General features: G+C 59.4%; 1 protein-coding gene across 1 annotated transcript in view; it reads right to left on the bottom strand.

The window, feature by feature from the left end:
* SLC9A1 (solute carrier family 9 member A1) overlaps positions 1–22,351 on the bottom strand; it is a 30,245-nt gene continuing 7,894 nt past the window's right edge. Inside the window, 11 exon segments of the mRNA XM_075773880.1 lie at positions 1–1,936; positions 2,766–2,838; positions 3,163–3,264; positions 3,680–3,794; positions 3,942–4,115; positions 4,588–4,658; positions 5,058–5,147; positions 5,407–5,609; positions 5,954–6,171; positions 6,606–6,856; positions 8,219–8,679. Coding sequence (XP_075629995.1) covers positions 1,614–1,936; positions 2,766–2,838; positions 3,163–3,264; positions 3,680–3,794; positions 3,942–4,115; positions 4,588–4,658; positions 5,058–5,147; positions 5,407–5,609; positions 5,954–6,171; positions 6,606–6,856; positions 8,219–8,679 — 2,081 coding nt within the window. The 3' untranslated portion in view covers positions 1–1,613.

Genomic DNA, 22,351 nt, shown 5'->3' on the forward strand with positions numbered 1-22,351 from the left:
TAAAAATTAACATTAATTTATTAGAATATTCATGATAAAAACCAAGATTCTCTTTACATGTGTTTTTTTTTTCTTCTTTTTATACAAGAGAATTTTCATTGCTTTTTTTTCCTCCTGGAGACAGAGCAGGGCAGGCAGGCAGGCGCAGGCAGCGACGTGGGCTCTCGCCCCAGCGTGACGAAGCCGTGCGGATGCCAGACCCCCAGGGTCCCGGTTGGGATGCGGAGTGGGTGGGCGTGCAGGAACGGGCGCCCGCTGAGGCAGCGGGGCAGAGACGACGCGCGGCAAGGCACGGCGTGGGGGGGGGGGGGGGAAGCGGCCCAGGCTCCCCGGGGAGGGGGTGATGAGCACCCCGCGGCACGGGAGATGCAGCACCCGTGGCGAAGGGCAGCACGCGGTGGGTGCCGGGTGGCACATGGGGGACGAGGCGCCGCGCTCGAGCATGAAGCGGGACACCCCGAGCCCGGGGAGGGCTGTAAGTCACCTAAAGACCCAGCGCTCCCTCCCAGCTGAACCTTGGGGGAAAGCCGGGTCCTTCCCAGCTCAGCACCCCCGACACCCCCAGCCGTCCCCCTCAGGGGGGAGACTGTTCCCCTCCTGCCAACCACGTGTCCCCACGCTGGGTGAACCATCCCCAGGCTCTTCCCCAGCCCCTCTCGGTCGCAGGGAGAGAAAAATAATCCCCCCCCCGCTCCCTGTAGCAAACGCAACCCCTCGCACGCCCCGTCCCCGTGCCCAGAGCCCGGACGCCGTCTTTGGTTAAGGAGCGGCTGGTGCCGCTGCCGTGCTGCTGGGAGGGCACAGGGCGAGGGGCTGAGGCTGCCGGAGGGTCCCCACGGGGACGGGTGACAGATAGCGCTTCCAGGAGGGACGCAGAGGCCCGAGCTTGTGGGGCCGCTCAAAGCGAGGGGGAACCCGGCCGCCCCCTTGCATGGCTCTAGGACATTTATTTAACAAGACCTGGCGTGAAATGCAGGGCCGGAGGAGAGGGTCCCGGGTGGCAGCCGGCCCCGCGGGGGAAGCGGCCAAGGCAGGGAGCAGCAGCACAAGCCCCAGGTCCCTGGGAGGGTGTCGGGTGAGGCGGTGGGTGCACCAGCCCTGGCGCAGAGCCTGGCTCCCGTCTTCCCATCTCTCCGCTCCGCAGCAAGGCGAGGGGGCAGGTAAAACACAAGCCGGGGGTGAGGCGAAGCCGTGCCGTGGGGCAGCCTCCTCAGACGCCTGCAGCTCCCCGGCCAGCGCAGACCCTGAGGCGGCCGCAGCCACCCCGAGAAGCCGCTCGCAGGTCCTGAGTGGGTGGGCAGCCTCCGGGAGAGCCCCGCCGGGGCTGCGAGGCACCGGCAAACCCCAGCGCCGGGCGGTAAATCGTCTGTCACCCCCGGGCCGTGGCGGCCGAGGAGCCCGGTGCGTCCCAGGGGGCTCCTTCCCCGCTCCTCGGGGCCAGCCCAGGGCTTGGTGGGCAGAGCTGTCCTGGCAATCCCAGTCCATCCAGGATGGTCTCCCCTTCCCAAACCCGGTGTGTAGTGACAGAGGAAACCAAAAAGAGCAAAGAAAGAAGAACAAATGAAGAGAGAGAGAAACCGTATAGAGGCGTGTGAGGCTTCGCACGTCAGCTGCTACTGCCCCTTGGGGATGAAGGGTTCCCCCTCCTCCGGCTCCGGCCGGGGCCCCGGGTCGCTCAGGCATCGCAGCATCCGTTGGTTGCTGGGGCTGTCGCCAGTCCCCGGGGTGAAGACGTCATCAGTACCCGGGGAGGAAGGCTCCTTCACCCGCATCACCAGCCCCTCCTCATCCTCCTCGGGCGAGGGCGGGAGGCCGCCGCAGCCCTTGGGCTCCTCGTTCATCAGGTCCACCGACTCCGGGGACTGCGGAGAGGCTGGGTCGATGGTGATGATGGGCAGGTTCTCCGAGTCCGCCTTGGGTTCGTAGGCCAGCGGGTCTGCGGAGGCAGAGAGGGGTCAGGCAGGGCCGGTCGCGCGGTATCGCAAACAAACTGGGGCAGGATAACCTGGGGAAGGGAAGGGGGGTCTCAGGGACCCCCAGCTAATGCATCCCAGTGTGTGGGGCTGGGACGCCTGGGCTCACTCACTCTCTAATTTCCAAGTCTGCTGTTTAATTCCTTTTTTTTTTTTTTTTTTTTTTTTTGATCTCTGGATCTGCTCCAGACAGCCCAGCCCTGCTTCCCAGGACTGCGCCATTTGCAAGGGGCAAAGCTGCCCTCTGCCGATTAACCGCCGGCTTGGCAAGCGCCAGCAGCAGCGTCACACCCCGTCACACCCCGTCACACCGTCCCCAAAGCAGGAGAGGACACAGGAGGAACCAGAGATGGCAGTGCAAATGTGTGCTGGAGAAGCCGGGAGTCCAGGGGCAGGTCTTGGGGCTGAGCACTCTGAGGGCACGGAGAGGCACGGCCAGAAACGTGGCTGTGTGGATGGAGCGAGCTGAGCTCCGGACCGATCCACCGACCCGGCCAAGCTGATTTCCTGGTGGGAACCAGGCCAGGAAGTGAGCCGGGTGCTGAGCTTCTGCTCGGGCAGAGCCCACCGCGTGTCCCGGGCTGCACGCAGCAGAGCTCGGGCCCAAGAACAGCAAACCCCTGGGGCTTGGCTGCGTCGCACACGAGGGAGCAGGATGGGGCCGATCGGCGTTGGAGAGCGGCAGAGGGGATGCAGGACAACGCAACCTCCGAGTGCCTCGGCACCAAAGTGCCGGCGATGCCCAGCGAGGTGCCGGCAGCGGCGCTGCTCCCGCAGCTCAGTCCCACCTACCTGAGCCTATGCGAGCCCGGGACATGGTGGGAGAATCGAGCTTGTGAGCCGGCACCGTCAGGTAGTTGTTCATCTGGAATCGGAGCACAGGGAGCGTCTCCATCGGAGTGGCCAGGATAACAGGGGAAGGGGAGGCGGGGAATTGACCCCAGGCCACCGGGACGAGCGAGGAGCAGCAGCGGGATGCAGAGGACACACGCATGAGTCTTCCCAGCTGCGCTGCAAGGACTTGCTCGGACCCTGAGGCGATCAGGGGACCCCCAAGGCGTGGGGTCACCCACAGTCATCTGAACCTCAGCCACCTCCCCACGCAGGACGCCAATGTCCTTCCCAGGCTGGGAAGCCCCCCTGGCCCCCCCCATCCTCCCCATCCCCTGCTCCAGCATCCCCTTGACACCTTCTGTTCCAGCTGCCGGGCCTTCTGCCTCCGCAGGAGCATCTGGTTCCAGGCTTCCTCGTAGGGGTCGGCCACAAGCGTGTGCCGGTTGTAGGATCGCAACTGGGAAAAAGCCCCAAGAAAAGGAGAGAGGTTAAAAAAAAACCCTCACACCGAAAGGCAAAGGAAGGTCACGGCATCGCTTCCCCTGGAGATGGGTGAAATAGTCACCAGTGGGCAGAGTACGTCCAGGCGAGACGCCGGCTCGGTCCTTGTGTACTACTGTGGGATGTCTGATCTGCACCCACCTCAGCCCAGCGAGGGTTTAAACGCTGCGCTCAGCCGCCGACCAAGCCAGCCTCCCCCTCAGCGCTACCCCAGCACCGTCCCGGGAGGAAACCCAGGAACACAAGGGGCAGCAGGGCAGGGACGCCGGGGGCAAAGGGACCAGCTGGCCCTGAGGGCTTCTGGTTGGAAGTGGTCCTGGCCACCCCCAGGGAAGCAAAGGGGACACGCACGGTGCCAGGGGACACCTTACCCTCTGCCTGGTTTTCTGCAGGTTGTTGCGAAGGATTTTCCGGATCTCCTCCTCCTTGTCCTTGGACAGGGCTGGAAGGATGCGCTCCACGGGGAGGGTTTTGGGGTTGATGTTCCTGCACGGACAGACAGGATTCAGAGTGACGCTGCGATGGCCACGGCAGGACCGAACGGCTGCTTGCCCTGTGGCCACGAGCAGGGAGCGCTCAGCCTACGCCAGCGGCCCATTGGAGGCACAGGATGGCCAGGGCCGGGGAACTCACTGGATGGAGACGGTGGAGACAGCGGAGGGGATCTTGCCTATGCCTCCACTCTCCACCAGCTCGATTGCCTGTTTCATCTCCATCTTGTGATAGAAAGCGATGAGCTGGGGCTCCTTGGACCGCTCCCCCGCAATCAGGCACTTCTTCACGTACTTCTTGTTGAAGCGATTCAGCCTTCCCGAGAACATGGGGAAAGGAGGAGCAGCGACACATCAGACCTTCCCCTGCCCTGGCACCACTCCCTGCTCCCCATCCCCGGCCTGGCCCAGCCCAGCAGAAGATGGTTCAGTTCCCACCAGCGCAGGTCAGGCCAGGCTTCCCCGACTCCCTCCCAAGCCAGGAAGCCTCCAAAACACCCAGCAGCAGCTTGTACCCACAACGGATGGTCCTGAGCTCCTGAAGGGACCAGCCACCGGCAGCTCCCACACTGCCGTGGGCACGTTGTAGGTGGCGTGGTGAAGGGGTGCGGCCCTGCGGCCCCACTCGCACCCAACCCAGGGCCGTAATTCATCGAGGGGAGTGTGTGTGTAGCTGGTACAGCCCAGGGAAAAACCCCGGCAACGGGCTGGAAGACCAGCCAGGTGGTGATTCAAACCCTTCCCCATCTCCCCCACGGGTCCCCGAGTCACCAAACCTCCACACTCACTTGTCCTTCCAGTGGTGATGCCCGTAGTGACCACAGATATCCTCGATCCCCGTCAGGAGGTGATCCAAGAACTGGAAGAGAAGGTCCAAGGCGTGGGCAGCTCATAGGGCTGTTCCCCACCCTCTCCCCACCCCGACACCCACGCTGACACAGGGGTGAGGGCACTCAGGGGGTGCAACATCAGGGCTGTGGGTCCAGGATGGGCCTCAGGAGGGCAGCACGGTCCTACGCAACTGGGCTGCTGCTCTACCAGGCACAGGGGAGGTCTGGGTCGGAGCGGGCACTGGACGACACAGACGGGGGAGAGCCCTCGCTCCGTCCCCCCTTACCTTGGGCACCGATTTAGGGGCAGCTCCCGCTCCGTGAACCCGCCTGGTTACAGCGGTGGAGGCGGCAGAAGCAGAGAGAGAAGAGGGCTAAGGCGGCGAAGAGAAGCGCGCGGGAAGGGCCGGCTGGGCGCAGCGGGTTACCTGCGTGTGGATCTCTTCGTTGATGGAGCGCTTTGTCTCTTGCTTCTTCTTCACGGCCAGCAGGTCCACCAAGGGCCGGATGGTCATGCCCTAGGGAATGGGGAGGGTGGGTTAGATCTCTCCCCGAGGCACGCCGGTGGGAGCGGGACGGGTTCAGCCCAGCCGAACTGTGGGGCTCTGCGCTGCCAGTGTCGCTTGGCAGCTCTCCGTAGCTTTTGGAGAAGGGGGACAGTGACAGGGTCAGGGATGGAGGCTGGGGACGTGCTCCTCACTCTCCACACACGCGTGGCTCACTGAATAATCCCCTTTCCCTCTGAAACCACATCGTGACCACCTGCGTGCCACCAACCTGCACGAATACTGTGAAGAAGATGACTGTGATGATGGCTGTGAGGAACATGTCCCTCATGCCGAAATGCCTGTAGTCCAGGAGGTAACAGAGGGAGAAGGCGATGGCTCCCCGCAGGCCCCCGTAGGCGATGATGAACTGGTCCTTCGGCGTCAGCTTCACAATTCGGAACTTGTTGATGAACCAGGTGAGGACCAGGACGCCTGGGGGAGCGGGGCAGGGCCTCATGTGAGCAGATGGTGAAGGACCCCCCCCGGCAGCCCAGCCTGCAGCCCAGCGCAGCGTCACCCCCCAGGGCCATGGGTGCAGGTGGGTGCTGCCTGCTCGCTCATCCCAACGCCCCTCACCAGCTTCAACCCTGAGTCTTGCACAAACTTGGCCTCGACCCCGTCTACCCACAAAGCCAACCACCAGCAAGGCTGATGCCCACAGTGGACCAGTGCCACCCAGTCAATTCCAGTCTCCCCAGCAAGGCAAACTTAGGCCTCATGGTCCCAAGAGACTCAGGACTGTCCCCAAGGACTTTGCCACCACATTGACACCTCACCTAAAACTCTCGCGATGAGGCAGAAGAGGAGAGTGCTGATGACGAAGGTCCAGTTCCAGTAGTGGTGGCCAGCCACGGTGGAGACGCCCAGGAAGATGAAGATGAGGGTCTCGCTCACGCTGCTCCACATCTTAAGGAAATACTTGATGGTGGTGTGGGACTTGTGGGAGATGTTGGCTTCCACGTAGGGCCGCATGACCACGCCAGAGGCAATGAGCCTAGGGGCAAGGTTGGGGCACTCAGCAGCCATGGGGACACGGGGACAGCCCCAACGCCTGGCCCCGCAGCGGCTTTTTGTGCTCTTATACCAAACCCCAGAGCAGGACAGGGCTTGTGAGACACCAGCAATTATTCAAGACCTTCAGAGAAGGCAGCACGAGGTTTCTCCTTCCCCTTGGCAGGGCAGGAGTGAGCATGGGAGCCAGGCAGCACAACACCACGTCGTCTTGCCCAGGAGAATGGGCAATGGGCTGCCAGCACCCCGGGATCCGTGGGACAACTCATGGGAATCGCTTCCCTCATCCGCCTTTCAGCATATCCCGGCCCAAACACACCTCTGGCCCTCGCTGGGCATGTACTGGCCATGCTGGGACCAAACGGTGTCCTGTCCTGGGGACAGGAGGGCATCTCATCCCACCCGTGCCCAACTCACGCCATGATGCCGGAGAGGTGGAAGAGCTCAGCAGAGAGATACGCCATGTAGCTGTAGAGGAAGACGAAGAGGGGCTCGATGACTCGGATGTGGGAGGTGAAGCGGGACGTGAAGGCAGTGATCAGCCCATAAATGACGCCCACGAAGACACCGCCCAGCGATACCACAAAGAAGCTGAGGAAGCCGAGGATGATATCGATGATGGTCACCTGCTCAAAGGTGGCAAACTCCTCAAAGAGGTGGTAGAGGACCTGGGAGGGAGAAAGGAGAGGGGGGAGTTCAAACTGCCCCGCTGGCAGGAGACAGCCTCACCTCGGAGGAGACCTGCACGGGGACCTTCCTCGGGAGAGCAGCCTCACGAAGAGAAAAGCCGCATCTGCCCCGCTCAGCCCAGAGAACAGCCCAAACCCTTAACGCAGCTTTGTAGCCAAGAGGGCAACCTCGCAGGAGGAGCCCACCCCGGGCTGCATCGCCTTCTCCCACCCCCAGACACCATTTCCTGGAGAGATTTTAAAGCAGAAGCCGACACAGGCGTGTCAGGATGGGCAACGGGCTTCGGGGCATCCTGCAGGCATGGCAGCACTGGCGAGCAGAGAGAGGGTGAGGTGCCAGCTGCCGTCTGCCAGGGCCAGGTCCCGGGACACGGGCAGGGACAGACGTGACAGCAGAAGGCAGAAGCATTCCCCAGGGACGGGAGCGGGGACACAGACCCTGCAGGCAGCCCCTCTGGTGATAAAAGGGGGAGAAGCGCCTGGGAAAAGCCCGGTGGTGGGACAGCACGTTCCTCGTCAGCGGGAACCTTGTCAGCGGGGCACTGAGCAGCCGGCTCTGAAGAGGACAGCTGGGATATGGGAGAAGAGCCAGGAAAAAGCAGTGGGTTAGAAATAAATTTAGAGGTCGGCTCTGCAGAGGAGGATGACGTGCTGATGGCCAAGCCAGCAACCGGACACAGATGTCCTCTGGAAACGGCACGGCCCCAGAGTGGGTGGCCTGGTCCCTGAACCTCCCGAAGGTCCCTGCAAAGCTGCTGCTCAAAGACTGGGGCTGAGGGGTGACCCGGGTGGGATGCCAGCCTGGCCGCAGCCCCCACGGCTCTCCCCTTGCCATGGCTGGCCGTGTCCTGTCCTCACACCTCCTCGGTGCCACAGCAAGGAAGACCGCATGAGGAAGGAGACAGGAGGGAGCAGCAGCCACAGGGCAGTGCTGCCTGACCCAGCCCCAGCTCCTCCGTGCTCCTGCTCGCTTTTTTGCAGCAATTTCACCCAGGAGAGCAAATTCCCAGGAGACCGAGGCGCCGGGCACAGTCCTGCTCTTCACCAAGAGGCGGCAGCTGGCTGGGCACGTGCTCTCAGCCTCCCCAAACTGCCAAGTAAAACACTTCACCTTAACCCACCTCTGCAGTATTTTAAGCCGCTATATTTAACTTTGCACCTGCCAAAGGTTAGGAGCAAGCGGAGCTGCCGCAGCTCAGCTGGCAGGAGGCACCCGGCAGCTTGTAACGGCCCAGTCGACGGTTCTGCCCGCAGGGCTCCATCGATAGCTGCCAATCCTGGTGCCACCACCCCGAAACGCTCCACCAAAGCGAACCCCGTCCCTCCCCCTCATCCACTTACGACCGTGACGGCATCGTTCAGAAGGGACTCCCCGAAGACCAAGATGTGGAGCAGCTCGTTGATGTGGATCTCCTCGAAGACGGCCAGCACGGCCACCGGGTCCACGGCTGAGATGATGCTGCCGAAGAGCAGGTTGGCCAGGAGGCCGATGTGGTTCAGGCCGGGGCCGCCGAGCTGGCACACGGCATACATGAGGCCACCCAAGAAGAAGGCGTTCCAGAGCGTCCCCACCACAGCGAAGATGAGGATGGTGCCCAGGTTCTCGGTGAATTGGCGCAAAGGGAGGAAATAGCCAGCATCCAAGATGATGGGTGGGAGGAGGAAGAGGAAGAAGACATCCGAATTGAGGATGGGGGGCTTTTCACCCACCCCTTTGATGAGCCCCCCAACCAGCAGGCCCACCACGATGAGCAGGCAGCTCTCGGGAACGATGTTGGACACCGAGGGGATCACGTGGAATCCTGGAGAGGAGGAGGAGAGAGCAAGACACACGTTGGCTACGCGACTGGAGGATGGTCTCTGCAGGACACCCCTGTGGGAGTCACGGACCAGTTCCCAGCCCTCCCTGCACTCTTCAGGATCCTTTACTCTTTGTGTGCCTCAGTTTCCCCTTCTAACCTCCTTCTTCCCCACACTCTCACGCTGTAAAGTGGAAAGCGCAGCTTCACCAGCCCCACGTACCCTGGCATTGCTTGATCTCAGGTCAGAAAATAACAGCGAGTCCCAGTTCAAGAGGCAGCAGCCGCCCTCTCGGCACCCCGGGGTCTCTGAGGGGACCCCCAGACCCCCGCGACAGCCGTCTGCGGCACAGGCAGTTCTCACAACACAAGCTGTCGCTGGCTCCAGCTCTTCCCGTCGCAGCTACTAATCCCGAGCGCACGTAGGCACTGGCATTTACCTCCCGTCAGACGGCAGCCTGCCCACCGAGTGCTGTTACACCCGGCACAGCAGGCTCTGGCAGGAGCCACCAGCACCGTGCCCGTCCCCGGGTGTCCCCGGCGCAGGGGGGGACAGGCAGGGGACCTGGTGCTCGGTGGGTTTGAGGGTGCAGTTGGAGCGGGTCCTTATTCCCCCTCCTGCAGCTTCAGGAGCAAGCTAGGAGGTTGCAGGCAGGGCTGCTTGCCGGCACGGAGCAAGGACAGGACATATCCTTGCGGCGCAGGGCTATTCCTTGGGGTGCAAGGTAAGAGGGAACTCGTTTTCCCCTTTTTGAATCACAGCACGACCCCACGCACAGGTCTCCAAGCCAGCCGTGACCCGCCGGGAGGACGTCCATCCACCAAACACCCCCCAGCCTCGGCAACGCGGGCAGCTGCCTGTCGGGTCGGGCAGGCAGCACGCCGCCAACCAAAGCAGCGCTTCAGCCAACGCGCTGATACCCACAGAAGGATTTTGGGTTCCCTGGATCCTCTCCCAGGCTTTATAATTATTATTTTGAAGTGAGGCACATTTGTTCTCTGGCAAGGGAAGTGGTTTAAAATAAGGAACCCTGCCACGGCATCCCGTGTTCCTCAGTTCCTTCTGGCCGGGCGACTGTGCCATCTGCACATCATTTCACAACAGATTAAAAAAAACCCCTCCTCCCTAACGAGTCACCATCCCGCTGACGATCCGGAGCCGCGCTGTGCCGCGGTGAGCCCCCCCATCCGTCCCCCCCCCGCCAAGCCTGCGGGGACCACATCTGCGCCGCGGTGCCGGCTCATCCCTCCTCCACCTGCGCAGCCGAGCGGGGAGGGCGCCGCACAAATTCGTCTCCGATGGGAAAAGCAGCTGCTTCCACAATCGCTCCCAAAGGACAGGCAGTGAGTCAGCTACTGACCACGGCCACGGCCACGCACAGGACTCCGAGGGCAGGATTAGACCTCAAATTGCTGCCTGAGCTGCAGGCGCTGCCTCTGGCGTGGGCGAGCCTGGCACGGCAGAGGCCGGAGGATTCATCACACCCAAGGCTCCACGCAGGTCCGGCCGTGGTGTTTCGGCAGAGCCCGGGTGGCTCCGGTGTGTCTCGGGTGCTGGAATGACGTGGGAAGGAGTCTGGTTTCTACCTCGGTTTTACCACAGCAGCACCCATCTCTGAGCAAACCGCCCCGTGGCCCTTGGCTTTGGGCACGAGGGGAAGCCGGGAGGAGACGGGAAGCATCCCAGCTTTCTCCCAGTGCTCTCCCAACGTCCGGCCACCTGCATTCAGGGACCTCCCGAGCTGGATGCGGTTCCTGATTTACCCCCATGGGATTTTTTTTTTCTGTCTCCGATCCTCCCCGGAGCTCACACAAGCGCTGAGCATCCCACGGCAGCCCTGGCAGGGAGCTCCCCGTTGGAGCGGAGGCGATAATCCCTTTTCCTAGCACAGCTCGCGCAAACACCGGGAACAACCGGCCCTTCCAGCACACGGGGCAATCGCCCGTCTCAGCATACGCCAGCCCGGGCTGGAATAAGGTTTAAAGCCACACAAGCAGTGAGAAGCCCGCAGCAAATCAGTTTTCGCTTGCTAAGTACGTTCGATCATGAATAAAACACAAACACTGACAATTAAGCATCTCTCACTTCTTCCCCACAGGCCCCAGGATCCCATTAAACTGGAACATTCGCGTGCTGATGTGAATTCAATGTTTTAGAGCCTTTTTGTAGGGCCCTAAAAATACACTCACGCGGGCTGCATGTTAATTATGCCTTTGATTTCGCTGAATCTCAGCCATTTTTCGCTCCCCGCTTTCCCCGCTCAGTATTTTTAGAGCGCTCGAAAGCTCATCGGTACCAATCTGTTACTGGGATCCCGCTGGGATCCTGCTCCAAGCGCCGGGCCGGCATCCCGCGTCGGGGTGAGTAATGGGAAGAAAGGCTCTCGTCGCGGGGGCGATGCCAGGCAGGGATGAACCGGCCCCATCCCAGCTCTGCGCCTGAATTTCTCTCCCGGAGGAAGAGGAAGGCTGCGGCAGGATGCTGGGGAGCGAGGATGTCAGGGGACGAGGATGCTCAGCCACGGGCACGTCCAGGGGCAGTGGGAAGGGGAATAGGTCTTAATAAGAGCCTTAATAGTAATAATAAGAAGCTTTAATAACCCCCAGGCTCCTGTTCCCAGCTGCTTTGGTAAAAGATTATTTGCACAGCAGGTAGCCGTGCCGCTCGCCTGCCCGGGTACCTACTGCTGCCACCCGCCTGTCCCCAAATGTGGTGGCCCCGCTGCAAAGTGGGATTCATCTCCCTGCAGCAAACACCTCCTCTGCCACCAGTGAAACCCGGGACGAGCCGGGAGGCAGCAAGACCCCCAGCGCTCCTTCGTTTTCCTCCGTTAAGCTGCATCTTCTTCTGGTTTTTTGCCGCAGCAGAAGGGCAGGAGCCGGCATCCGAGAGGAGGGCTCTGCGTGACTCGCGCCGGCTGCGCGGGAAGCGGTTCCCTAAGGAGCGAGGAGCAGTAACGGAGAGGCAGTGCCTGCACCAGGCGTACGAGACTCGCGGCACATCGCTGCCTGCACGCCCTGAAGAAACAAATGATGCGGGAAGGGGGGGGGGAACAACACACGAGGCACCCGGTCTCCGGCACATCCGCATCCGGAGGACGAGCAGGGATGCACGGGAGCGAGCAGGTGAGCACAGGGAGCAGCTTTTCCTGCAGAGAAGCACCCGCTGGGTTTCGGCTGATTTTCCTGAAGCCCACCAGGAGGGGAGTCCCCCCGAGACCCCATTGCCCTGCGAGCGACCCCGTGGTCCCCAAATCCCCAGCACGGGGCACGCACAGTCACCCGAGTCTCTTCCTTTGGAAAACAAACTCCGTGGGAGCAGTTCCCCTATCAACGGCATCAAACACCGCTGAAACTATTAAAAGCAAGAACAGTTGAGTAAACATCAACCCTGAGAGCCCGAGCAAACAAGGAAAAGGAAATCCAGAAGTTAATAGTTCCTATTAAAATGGTTTCTTGTCCACATCACGCACCCCCAGCTTGCGTGTGCCGGCCAAGGTGAACGCGGGGACCGTGGGTTGTGATTTTTTTCTTGGGTTAGGGCAGAAAGGAGCTGGGAACTGGCTTTCCAGGCTCAACTTCAGCAGAGCTAAGCCCAGCCTAAGCACTTGAAGGACAGTAGGAAATCACCATCCTTCAAATCAAAGTGATTTTGGGCGAGGAAAGCTGTTACAAGGCGATGTCTGTGCTGCAGAAGAGTTTGCTCTGTAGCTTCTGAACACCAGTTGTCTCCATTTCAGTGTCAGCTGATTTGCACGGGGCCATCTCCACCCAAGTGCAGGCAGTCGGGGGCAACAGCAGGAATTTTCCTCCACGAACCGCGGCAGCAGCGAGAACCCCCGACGTCTGGTGGATTATTTTCTCCCTCGATGCATAAAGCAGGCTTGTATTTTAGAGGCCGTGGAAGCTGAACGAAGATGTCTGAGCACAGCGAGCCACCCCCGGCCTCCAGACTTTGCAAGGGCCAGTCCCTGCCCCAGCAAACACGAAGGCTCCCATTTCAGCTGCTAAAGGTTCATCCCCATCCTGCCAAGGGAGAACCGGGCTGCTTTTCCCAAGGCCCCGGCTGCTGGCGGATGCAGTGCCATGTAAATATTTACTCCCGACCAAACAGCTTGGGAGAGACTCCGACCTACGTGTGGGTTTTTTCCTTCCTCGGCTGTAACTGGGTTACAGCACACGGGCTGGATGCCGGGCATGGTGCATTATACAAGCTCCATCCAGAAACGTCTGCTCCTTCGCTGCCTAATGACTCAAAACCCACCCTCTCTGATCTGCCTCCATCCTCAGCCTCCTCAGGAAGAGCCTGAAGGGACACGGAGGGCAGGGACACAGAGGGAAGGGTGCTGGGCACCCAACCCAGACCCAGCATCCCTGCCCCGGGGGAGCGCTGCTGGAAAAACGAGCCAGGTCCCAGGCCAGCGCTTGCCCGAGGCAACGTTTCTCACGCTGTGGCTAAAACAGAGGGGATCTCCATGCCCTGAGCTGCTCACAGCAATTTGGAAACCCTTTTTCAAGGCCAGAAGAGGCTGATTTGCAGCTCTCAGACTGCCGGCTGCTCTCAAGGTGGGTTTGGGAACCTATTGCAGAAGGGAGCAGGGAGCATCCCCCTTTGCTCAGCCCAGCCTCATCCCGCAGCAGAGCGACCCGAGGACCACAGGCGCCGTGTCCTACAGCATCTGCAAGGTCCCCTCGCTCCCCGCCTGACGGCATCGCCCCATCCCACCCGTGCAGGGCTTCTCTCCCTCCCCATCACCTCGGGCGCTGCCATACAGCTCCGTATGGCATGAGACCCCAGGTCAGGCTTAGTCCGGACCTCTGGCAGCGCTCCCCTAATTTTAAAGACCTCTCTCAATGCAGTGCGGAAAGAACATTTTAATAACGTTTTAAACACTTCAAACAACATTTATGGTGAAAGAAATGAGGCAAAGCCTTCACACACTTCCCTGCTCCAGGTCAGGTCTGGGGGACGCCTACATCTCCCACCTCGGCTCCCACCGTGAGGATTCAGCTGGAGTCGGAGTCGTAAGAGCAATCCCCACGGTGCTAAGAAATACTGATGTTCAGAGGCGATAAATAAAAAATAAAATAAAAATTTAAAAATATTACTATAGATATATTATATATATATAATGCCGATGCTGGAGGCATCAGTCCTCCCGGTCCCCAGACCTGCCGTGCACTTGTCCCCACGAGCCAGTCCCCGCAGCTGGGATTGTCACCAGCCATCGCATCCTCCTGGACCCGCAGGTTAACCTCCCCTCCTTTCACAGGAGGAAAAAAAAAAAACCAAACCCACGAGGGAGGAGGGAAGAAAACCCGGTGAGCGTCGGGGGAGGAAGGAGGGAAGGGAGAACGTGATGTGGCTGGGAGGGCTCGGCACGTTCACGGTTAAGCAGGATGCTCCTGCGGCTTCACCCCGGCTTCCCAAGCGCCCACGCACTGGGAGCGTTGCGGGAAAGCCAGGCTGCTTCCAGGAAGATGCCTGTTAGCTAAGAGGAGGCACAAGAAATGAGAACGGTTACAAAAGCACCCCATCCTCCCAGGCTTCAGAAGTTTATTGGAGCGGCTGCAGGCTCCAGCAGGCAGGCAGCAACCCCGAGAGGGAAATCACACAATTATTAGCCAGGGATCAGACAGCTCTTCCACCCTCTGGATGACTTTTTCCTGAACGGAGGTAGATGAGGGGTTAGTCTGGGCGAGGGGGCGGTGAAGCCCCCTGGGTGATGCTCGCTGCAGCCCCGGGGACCCATGGGTGCATGTTTGGGCTGCAGGGTGGGACTGAGCGGCGGCGCAGCTTGGGTGCGGAGCGCGCTGCGGTGCTGGAAGAGCCCCAGGAGAAGGCACGGGGCTGGGGAGGTGGCGGCGAGGGGGAGCAGGCATGCTCAGAAGGGCTGCCCTTCTGAAGGACACTGCAGAGAGCACGGGCTGGAGGGGACACACGTGGCTCAGCAGCACCAGGGCCCCTCCAAAGGCCACTTTAACCCTTTAGGACACCAGGCTGGCAGGGTCCGGGGGGGCCATGCAGAGACACAGCGGCCCTGCGTCATCAGCAAACCCAGCGACCCGGTGGCGAGGGATGCAGGAAGGTGCAGACACCTTCCCACGCTCCGGTGGGATACGGGGACCACGGAGAGCCCCGAGACGTGGACGCTTTGCTGGATGAGCCACAAAGTCACTGATGTCTCACCAGCCGTGGGGACGAGTCATCTGGAAAGCCGTTACCCAGCACCATCCCCGTCTTTTGTCTCTGCTTAGAAGGAAGGTTGGGGCAGGGAGGAGGGCTGGGGCTGGGCTCCAGGGTCTGCAAGGCACCGAGACCACCCTGACCTGGCTTTCATATCCTGCATTTTGGGGTGGCCCAGGCAGGGTTAAAGCACTGCGAGGATGGCGACGCAGGAACAGAACATTTTGCAACCGGCTCCCGAGGGAAAACCCATCTCACGCTGCCAGATTTTACCCGCAGCTTCTCTCCATTTATCCCCTTTTCCTTCCAAAAAAAGGTGCTGGATTCCTCTCTTCCCCCTCCCGACCATCGGGCGTTGCTGCAGTCGCCCAAAGATCAGCCAGGCTTTGCCCAAAGATCAGCCAGGCTTTGCTGATTGCTGGTGGCCTCCAGCACAAGCCTCGTGGGACGTCTCGTGGGAGCGTGTCTCAGCTCCGCTGTGCAGCTTTCCCTTGTAAAATGGAGCCGGATTCATCGACCTGCCTGCAAAGACGGGGAGCGAGGAGCCAGGGGAAGGGCACGGAGGGAGAGCTGCATGCGCCTGGCACCGTCACGGCTACCAGATGTAATGGGGAAGTCTCGAGGGAAGGGGATGAAAATTTAACTTGCTGGAAAGGAATTAAATAGCTGGTGATTTACACCTAAAAATAGACCGAAGCCACGGCTCGTGTCACCCTGCAAGGGGAGGAGGTAAAGCCGCGATACTTAAATTACATCCATCGCGTCTCGCAAGCTCCAACGTCACCACCTGCCCTCAACCTTCAGCCCTACCGAGCACCGATGCGGCTCGCTCCGGCAGCCGCTCCGCCGGGACGGCACGTGTAGAGCCCGGTCGCAGACCGGTGGGAAACAAACAGCCCCTCGGCTTTGCCAAACCCTTTTCTGCTTCAGCACGGAGCAGAGTTTTAACGCAGGGCCGGGTCTCCCGAGTGCTCTCCTGCAGCTCTCTTTGGGCTGGTTTCAGCCATTTGGGTTACTTGGGGCAACCTTTAAGAGAAGCCTCAATATCCAGAATGGAAAAGCTTGGATTTTCCACCCAAAAATGACATTTCATGTTTAGAAGTTGACTTTTTTTTTTTTTTTTTTAAGATACAGGTACAGAAAGAGCTCCTTAGCAAAACAATGTCCTCCAGATCAACCCAAATATTTCATTCAAACCTGATTATTTTCTCACCACAAAGAAAAGCCAAGAATCAGGAAGGTAATTAATTTATACTGCTTTTGTGATTCGGTTAATGCAGATACCACACAAGGGCCACAACAGCCGGCACCCACCCAAACCTCACCACGGGCTTGGCGTGCAAAGCAAGCGCAGGGAGAGAAGGGCAAAGCAAGCCATCCAGCCCTAATTTGGGGGATCCCTCTTCTGCCCCCCCCCCGCCATGGGCAGGAGGCTGTGACCAGCCCGATGCTCAGGACCTGGGTTAAAAATCCACGAGCACCCAGCGCTGCAGCCTCCAGACGTGTTCAGTCCGTAGGGATCGAGTACAACCATTTTGTCCGCTTTAAGCGGGGCACGGGATGCAGGCGGGGAGGGAGATGCAGCCCCGTGCTGCACCGCAGAGCTCTGCCAGCTCAGACCCACCGAGGCCATCGCTGCTGGCACCGCCGGGTCCCCGCAGGCTCTGGCCACCCCAACACAAGGTGCCCAGCCCGGCTGTGCTCGTGGCCAACTCCCAGCCCTCAGTTCTGAGCTGGATTGCACGCAACATCCCTACAAGTCACGTCACCAGTCAACAGCCATTAAAACCCGTTGCTGGCTGCCGAAAGTACGGTTTTATTTGCTCTCAGTGTGACGTTACCGTCCCCTTTACCTACAGACCTTGCCCAAACAGCCGGGTCCCACCTCGCAGCCACTGAATCGCCCCTTGTTTTCCCTCTCGTCCCCCCATACTGCAAACAAACCGGGGGCAAATGGAAATTTTCCTGCGATAGGAGACCGAGAGCCACCTGGTACAGCCTCCAGCTCGCTCAATCCCGTGCATCCAGCCCTAACGCCTACGGCGAGGCAAGCGTGTAGGGGAAGGTGACCTGCCTGGACCCTGCCCACTTTGCAGAAAGATAAGAACAGCGTTGATAGCATCGGGCCAGCCCACGAATGAGTCAAAACCTGAAAGCTACAGAACAAAAAGCATTGTCAGGTACCAGCGCGCGACAGCTTTGCTGCAGCTTAGCGACTCAGCCGCAGCGACCGATAACTTGCGCTGGCCTGGCCCTCATGGACCTTGCAAGGACTGGTGCAAACTGGCTCGTTAAGCCCTTCAAGTACAGCCGCGTTAGCTGTGTGGTCGGTGCCGCTAGCGCGGCATCACAGCATCAGGGAAGAGCCCTTCGTCCCCGGCAAAGGGCAGACGGCTTCTCCTCGTCTCCATCGCCGCGAGGGGCTGGCGGGGGGGGGGGTTTGCAGCAAAGCTGTGATGTCTGACAGTTTCCCAGCTGCACCATCCTCCCACAGCAGCAGTTTGCAGCCAGTTCCCACTGGCAGGCCCCGAATAAATCCTCCGATGAGAAGGGAGACAAGTCTAGACACCCCGCACCCCCGAGGCAGCGGAGGGAGCAGACACGCACTTGCCTTTCCCAGATCTCGTTGTCCCCTGGGGACTTTCGGGGAGCAAAGCCCACACCCCAGAACAGGATAAGCAGAGAATAAACTGCAAGCAGAGCCTTCCTCCCCCCGCCCCGCGCACACGGGGGACGGATGGATGCCAGGGCAGCGGCAGGAGCGATGCTGGTCTGGCACTCTGCAGAGTCAAGCGGCCAAAGAGAGGACGGTTCGGAGCTGGGCTGGGGCACGAGGCTGTGCTCTTTCACGCCTGGAGCCTTTCAGAGAGCAGTTATTTAGAGCCGTTTCATGAATTTTAGCTGCTAGGATAAGCAACGGCCGTGGGGACCGGCGATAACGGGAACGGGTCCGGCATGCTGTCAAACCAGCCATTACGGGTACTGCTCCTCCTCACCCCGCACCGGCCGCTGGCACCGCGGGGTTGGGAGCGCAGAGGGCGAGGAGCTGAGCCACATCGCCCACGAGACCCACGCAGGCAGCGATAGCCACGGCAGGGCAAGGGCAAAGCCTCTTCTGGCAACTCGGTGCCCGCAGCAACGTCGTGCAGGAATGTGCCTCTAATCCTCAGTCGTGCCAGGGCCTTGCCTTCCCCTGGGAGCGCCTGCTCACCGCCCCCCCGGGGCCGCTAGCTCCACCGAGGGCCGTACCAGCCGTGGCAGGCATCGCTTGGCTCCGAAGGGATGCAGGGGTGCCAAACTTCACGCTCTGTCAATGCAACCCCCCTCCCAGCCACGGGCAACATCAGCAGAGAAATATCCACGGATGATGATGGCACTACCAAGGAAACCCCAAGGTTGTTCCTTTAGTGTAGGGCTGGATTCGGAGCTGGAAAAAGGTCCCAAAAAGATGAGCAGTGTGGGGAACACAACCAAAGCACATCCTGCAGCAGCCGGAGTCATGAGCCGCATGCAGATGAGCCCAGCTCCCCATCGGCCCTGACACCCCCTCCAGAAGCAAAAGGTTCCCCTCGGCCAGGGAAATCTCATTTTCTCCGCCCAGAGCCCTGCTGGAAGGTCGCAGGGGAGGAGGATGCTGCTGCGCTGCAGCCAAGTGAAACGCGGCTGTCGTGGGACCTCGATGGCGACGCTGCAGTGCTGCAAAGCGGGAGGAGGATGCGACGATCCCAGGCGCGCACGAGAGCTGTGAATCATCTGCAGGCACCCTGGATATCAGCCTGCCAGGATGGGCGGACCCCCCCTTGCAGAAAGCCGCTGTATACACTTACAAACAAGCTGTTTATGCAGACCAAGAGAACTTCAACGATAACAAGGAGAGATCTCTTCCCTGGGGTCCAGTCCAGGCTCGGCACGACCTTGCCCTTCCAGCACAAAGCTGGGGACGAGGGGTTGCTCCTTGATTTGCAGTTTGCCCGCTCAGCTATTCCCCCCCATCCGAAGGGGCCGTGTCCCTCTCTCTTTCCGATCACCCAGCATGGGACAGCTCAGGGAAGCCCGCTGAGACCTTTGCATGGTCCAACACCACCTGACATTCCCCGCAGCTCTGCAAACCAGACAGCAAACGTTCGCGCCGCCGAGCCTGCAACTTTGCATAGGAGTGCCAAAAAGCCGGCAGCGATTCCTCCCAATTAAACCTTGCTGCCCTAACCCAGAAGGTCTGATCAGCCAGGCAAGCCAACGACAGCCCGAATGCTGCCCTAATCCTCCCCCCCTCCAACTCTAAAAGATACACTAATTAATTAAGATCAACCCAAACTAAACAGTTGGCTCTGCTGTGCTGCGTGGAGCAGATTGCAGCAAACTCTTAATTGTGGCACTGGCGTCCATCAGTGGGAAAGGAACTCATCCTGCTCCCTGTCTGCACCGCTCCAACTTGTGCTTTCACTTGCCTTAGGCTTCGGTTTAGGTTAGGCTTAGGTTTAGGAACCAGCCTGGCCAGGGTTCCAGCCCAGCCAGCACCTCCCCGCAGAGCTGGCCCTGACCTGGGGCACCCACCGCAAGAGCCACGTCCAGGGGAGACCCGCGGCCAGGAAAACCTCCCTAAAACAGGCAGGGAAGTGCCAGGGCGCAGCTGCCCTCGCAGGCAGGGCAGGGCAGGAGCGATCACTGCCTCCGTGACTCACTCGCCCCTGATTCGGCTGGCGATTCACAGGCAAGCCCTAAAAAGACCATTTCCCCCCTCCTCCCGCCACGTACTTCACGCCAGGACGCCTGCGTGGCCGGGAGGAGAAGGTGCCCATACGTGACCACAACGCACCGTGACGGCAATCCACGGACAGAGGCGTTTAGTAGAAACACTTGAATTATTTTTTTTTTTTTTTTTTTTGAGAGCAGGGAGAACCGATGCAGCAAAAGCACGTGCCCTCATTTTATCTCCGAAGCACTCACAAGAAATTAACAGATCAATTGGGAGTCTTTTACAGAGCTGGTATTAATTTTCTCCCAGCTGTAAAAAGGAAATGAAAGATGAAAGACATTAAATGGACTTGCCCAAGTGCCCAAGAGAATGGCGGGAGAGCTGGCGTGAGAACCCAGCAGCTCCCAATTTCCAGTCCTATGTTTAGATAATGCTTCTCCTTCAAACCAGAAGAAAAGCCAAGGACACTCTGCAAGACAAGCAGACATGAAGAAAGACCTAATTGCTATTAAAGACCGAGAAACCCACGGCCCCTTGGACTGTCAACCAACAGCTACAGCTTTTCAAGTAGCGAGGGAAACACGGAGCCAACCGGAGCAAGCAGCGATGGCTTGGGAGGCTTCAAGGCTTGGTCCCATCACTTCTTGAAGAAACCTCTTCCAGATCCAGCTGTGCACAGCTGTGAGCAAAACAGCTCTCCTCCACCTCTCTCCAGCTCCAGAGCTGCCCCAAGATGCTGCCAAACCCGACCTTCTCCTCTGGAGCTTTGAGAAACCGGCGCCACGTGCCAAGCTGGCTATTAAAAATCTCCGGAGACTCGCGGGTACTCCGGTAACCCCAATCCCCGCTGACTACATTCCTCTAACGGGCACGTTCCAAGGCCGCTCCCAAACCACAGGCTGAGATTAGCAAACCTGTTTAAAGCCTTTAGGCGTGCTGCACGCACAGCGTTTTCCAAGGCGGGACCGTATGGATCTTTACCAGCGTGCGGCATTCATCCAGCAGGAGCTGGGCACGACGATACGGAGGCGCACGGGGACAAACCGTCCTGCAAATTTCTGCTGTTGTTGCTCCAAGACTCATTTTGACTCTTCCCCACCATCTCTCGATGGGTGCATCACGCAGCCAAGCCTGCAAAGCTGGGATTTTCCTGGCACGGCTCGTTTATCCCGGAAAACTGAGTTTTCTATAGGGCAACAACATCCTTATGCAGGTTTACATCCTTCAAAAGCATCACAACAGCGACAGCAGCTGGACTTGAGCATTTTGAGGAGGCCTAATAAAAGAAGGTCTAGAAAAACTGCTTATGCTCCAGGGAAAGGGGCCAGGAGCTAAACATACCCGCTCAGCAGCCACGCTCTTCCCAGATGGCTTCAGCTGCAGCAAGACACACTGGATACCGCAAATAGCTGGGCTAGGAGCGGTCAGCGCAGCACGCCTGCCTCGAACTGGGGGATTTCTACAAGAAAACCATCGGAATTAATTTCTGCACGGTGCAGAGCTAAACTTCACGGTGTTTAATGCAGATATGGAATTGCTCTGGAGCAGAAGGTACGCAAGGTGATGTGAGGAGACGGCACCTGGTCACCCAAAATAAGGCTCCGGTCGCTCTCCCAGCTCTTTGCCCTCAACCGCATGGCGCGGCATTTAAAACACGGTTCCCGCTGGCCCTCGAAGCCTCGGGAAGAGTTAAAGCTGAGCCAGACCAAGGTGACCACGGACAAACTCCGCAGGCAGAGCAATGCCAATCACCCTTCCCAGGAAGGGCAGATTTCCTACCAGGAACACGGGCAGGAAAGACAGACAAAAGCTTTTCAGGAAATAACCTGTTGGGCTCCACTCCGACGGGAGGGAGGAGGTAATTGCAATTATCACTGATTACTCCCAGGCTTTGCAAACCCAGACAAAGCAACACCACTCGTAGCACACGCCAGCAGCGCGTCGAGAGCCAACGTGAGCACTCAGTCGCCTTTGTCTCTTCTCCAGCTTTTGGCAGGAGCCACCGGCAACGCCGAGACCCCACCGGCCGAGCCCGCGCTGGTGAGACCGGGGGGGGGCTGGAGAGCCGTCCCCGTCAGACGCCATTTCAGGCTTCCAGCATCCCTCCCCGCCAAGCCGGGATGCAGGCGATGCTATTTCACACCCAGCCAAGCTAACAGCAGTGCTCCTGGGAGCAGATGCTCTCTCCTCTACATGAGAGGAGCCCGTACGTTGCAAAACGCACCCCCCCAGGGACCGAGGCTGCCGTGGGAAAAGCCCTCCCAAGGGAAACTGAGGCACTAGCAGGGCTGGATACACCAGCTCTTCTCTTTAAAAGCCTGTGCGGGCTTAAGTCTGTGCCTGTGGCATTTGTGCTGTTAAGATCTCCAGCGCCGGGGTGGGAAGCTGCTTTCTCTCCAAATACATCATTAAGATTTAGCACGTCGTGACGCCGAAATGCAGAATAATTCCAGGCACTGAAAAAACCCCTCCACTGCAAATCTGCAAAAGGGAGTCTGCTTCTGCAAATGTGTCCTGCAGGCTTGATAAAGAGAGGGGAATTATTTCTCTACCAGCACCCTCTATTAAGCAGAATTTAAGAGCTGTCCCTCGAGGTCGATTGTATTGCGACTTTCCGGAGACAAAGACCACTGATGCTATGACATTTATGAGTCACTCCTGAGCAACCCAAGGAAACGCATTTGTTCTCTTCCGATTACAAAAAGTACAACTTTGCGTTCTTCAACCTTCCGCTCAGGGATCTCAAAACATCACTCCAACCTCAAAGGAGCCTTTGGTCACTCCCACCCCTA

This window comes from Balearica regulorum, chromosome 22 (genome assembly GCF_011004875.1).
Source record: "Balearica regulorum gibbericeps isolate bBalReg1 chromosome 22, bBalReg1.pri, whole genome shotgun sequence".
Taxonomy (NCBI): domain Eukaryota; kingdom Metazoa; phylum Chordata; class Aves; order Gruiformes; family Gruidae; genus Balearica; species Balearica regulorum.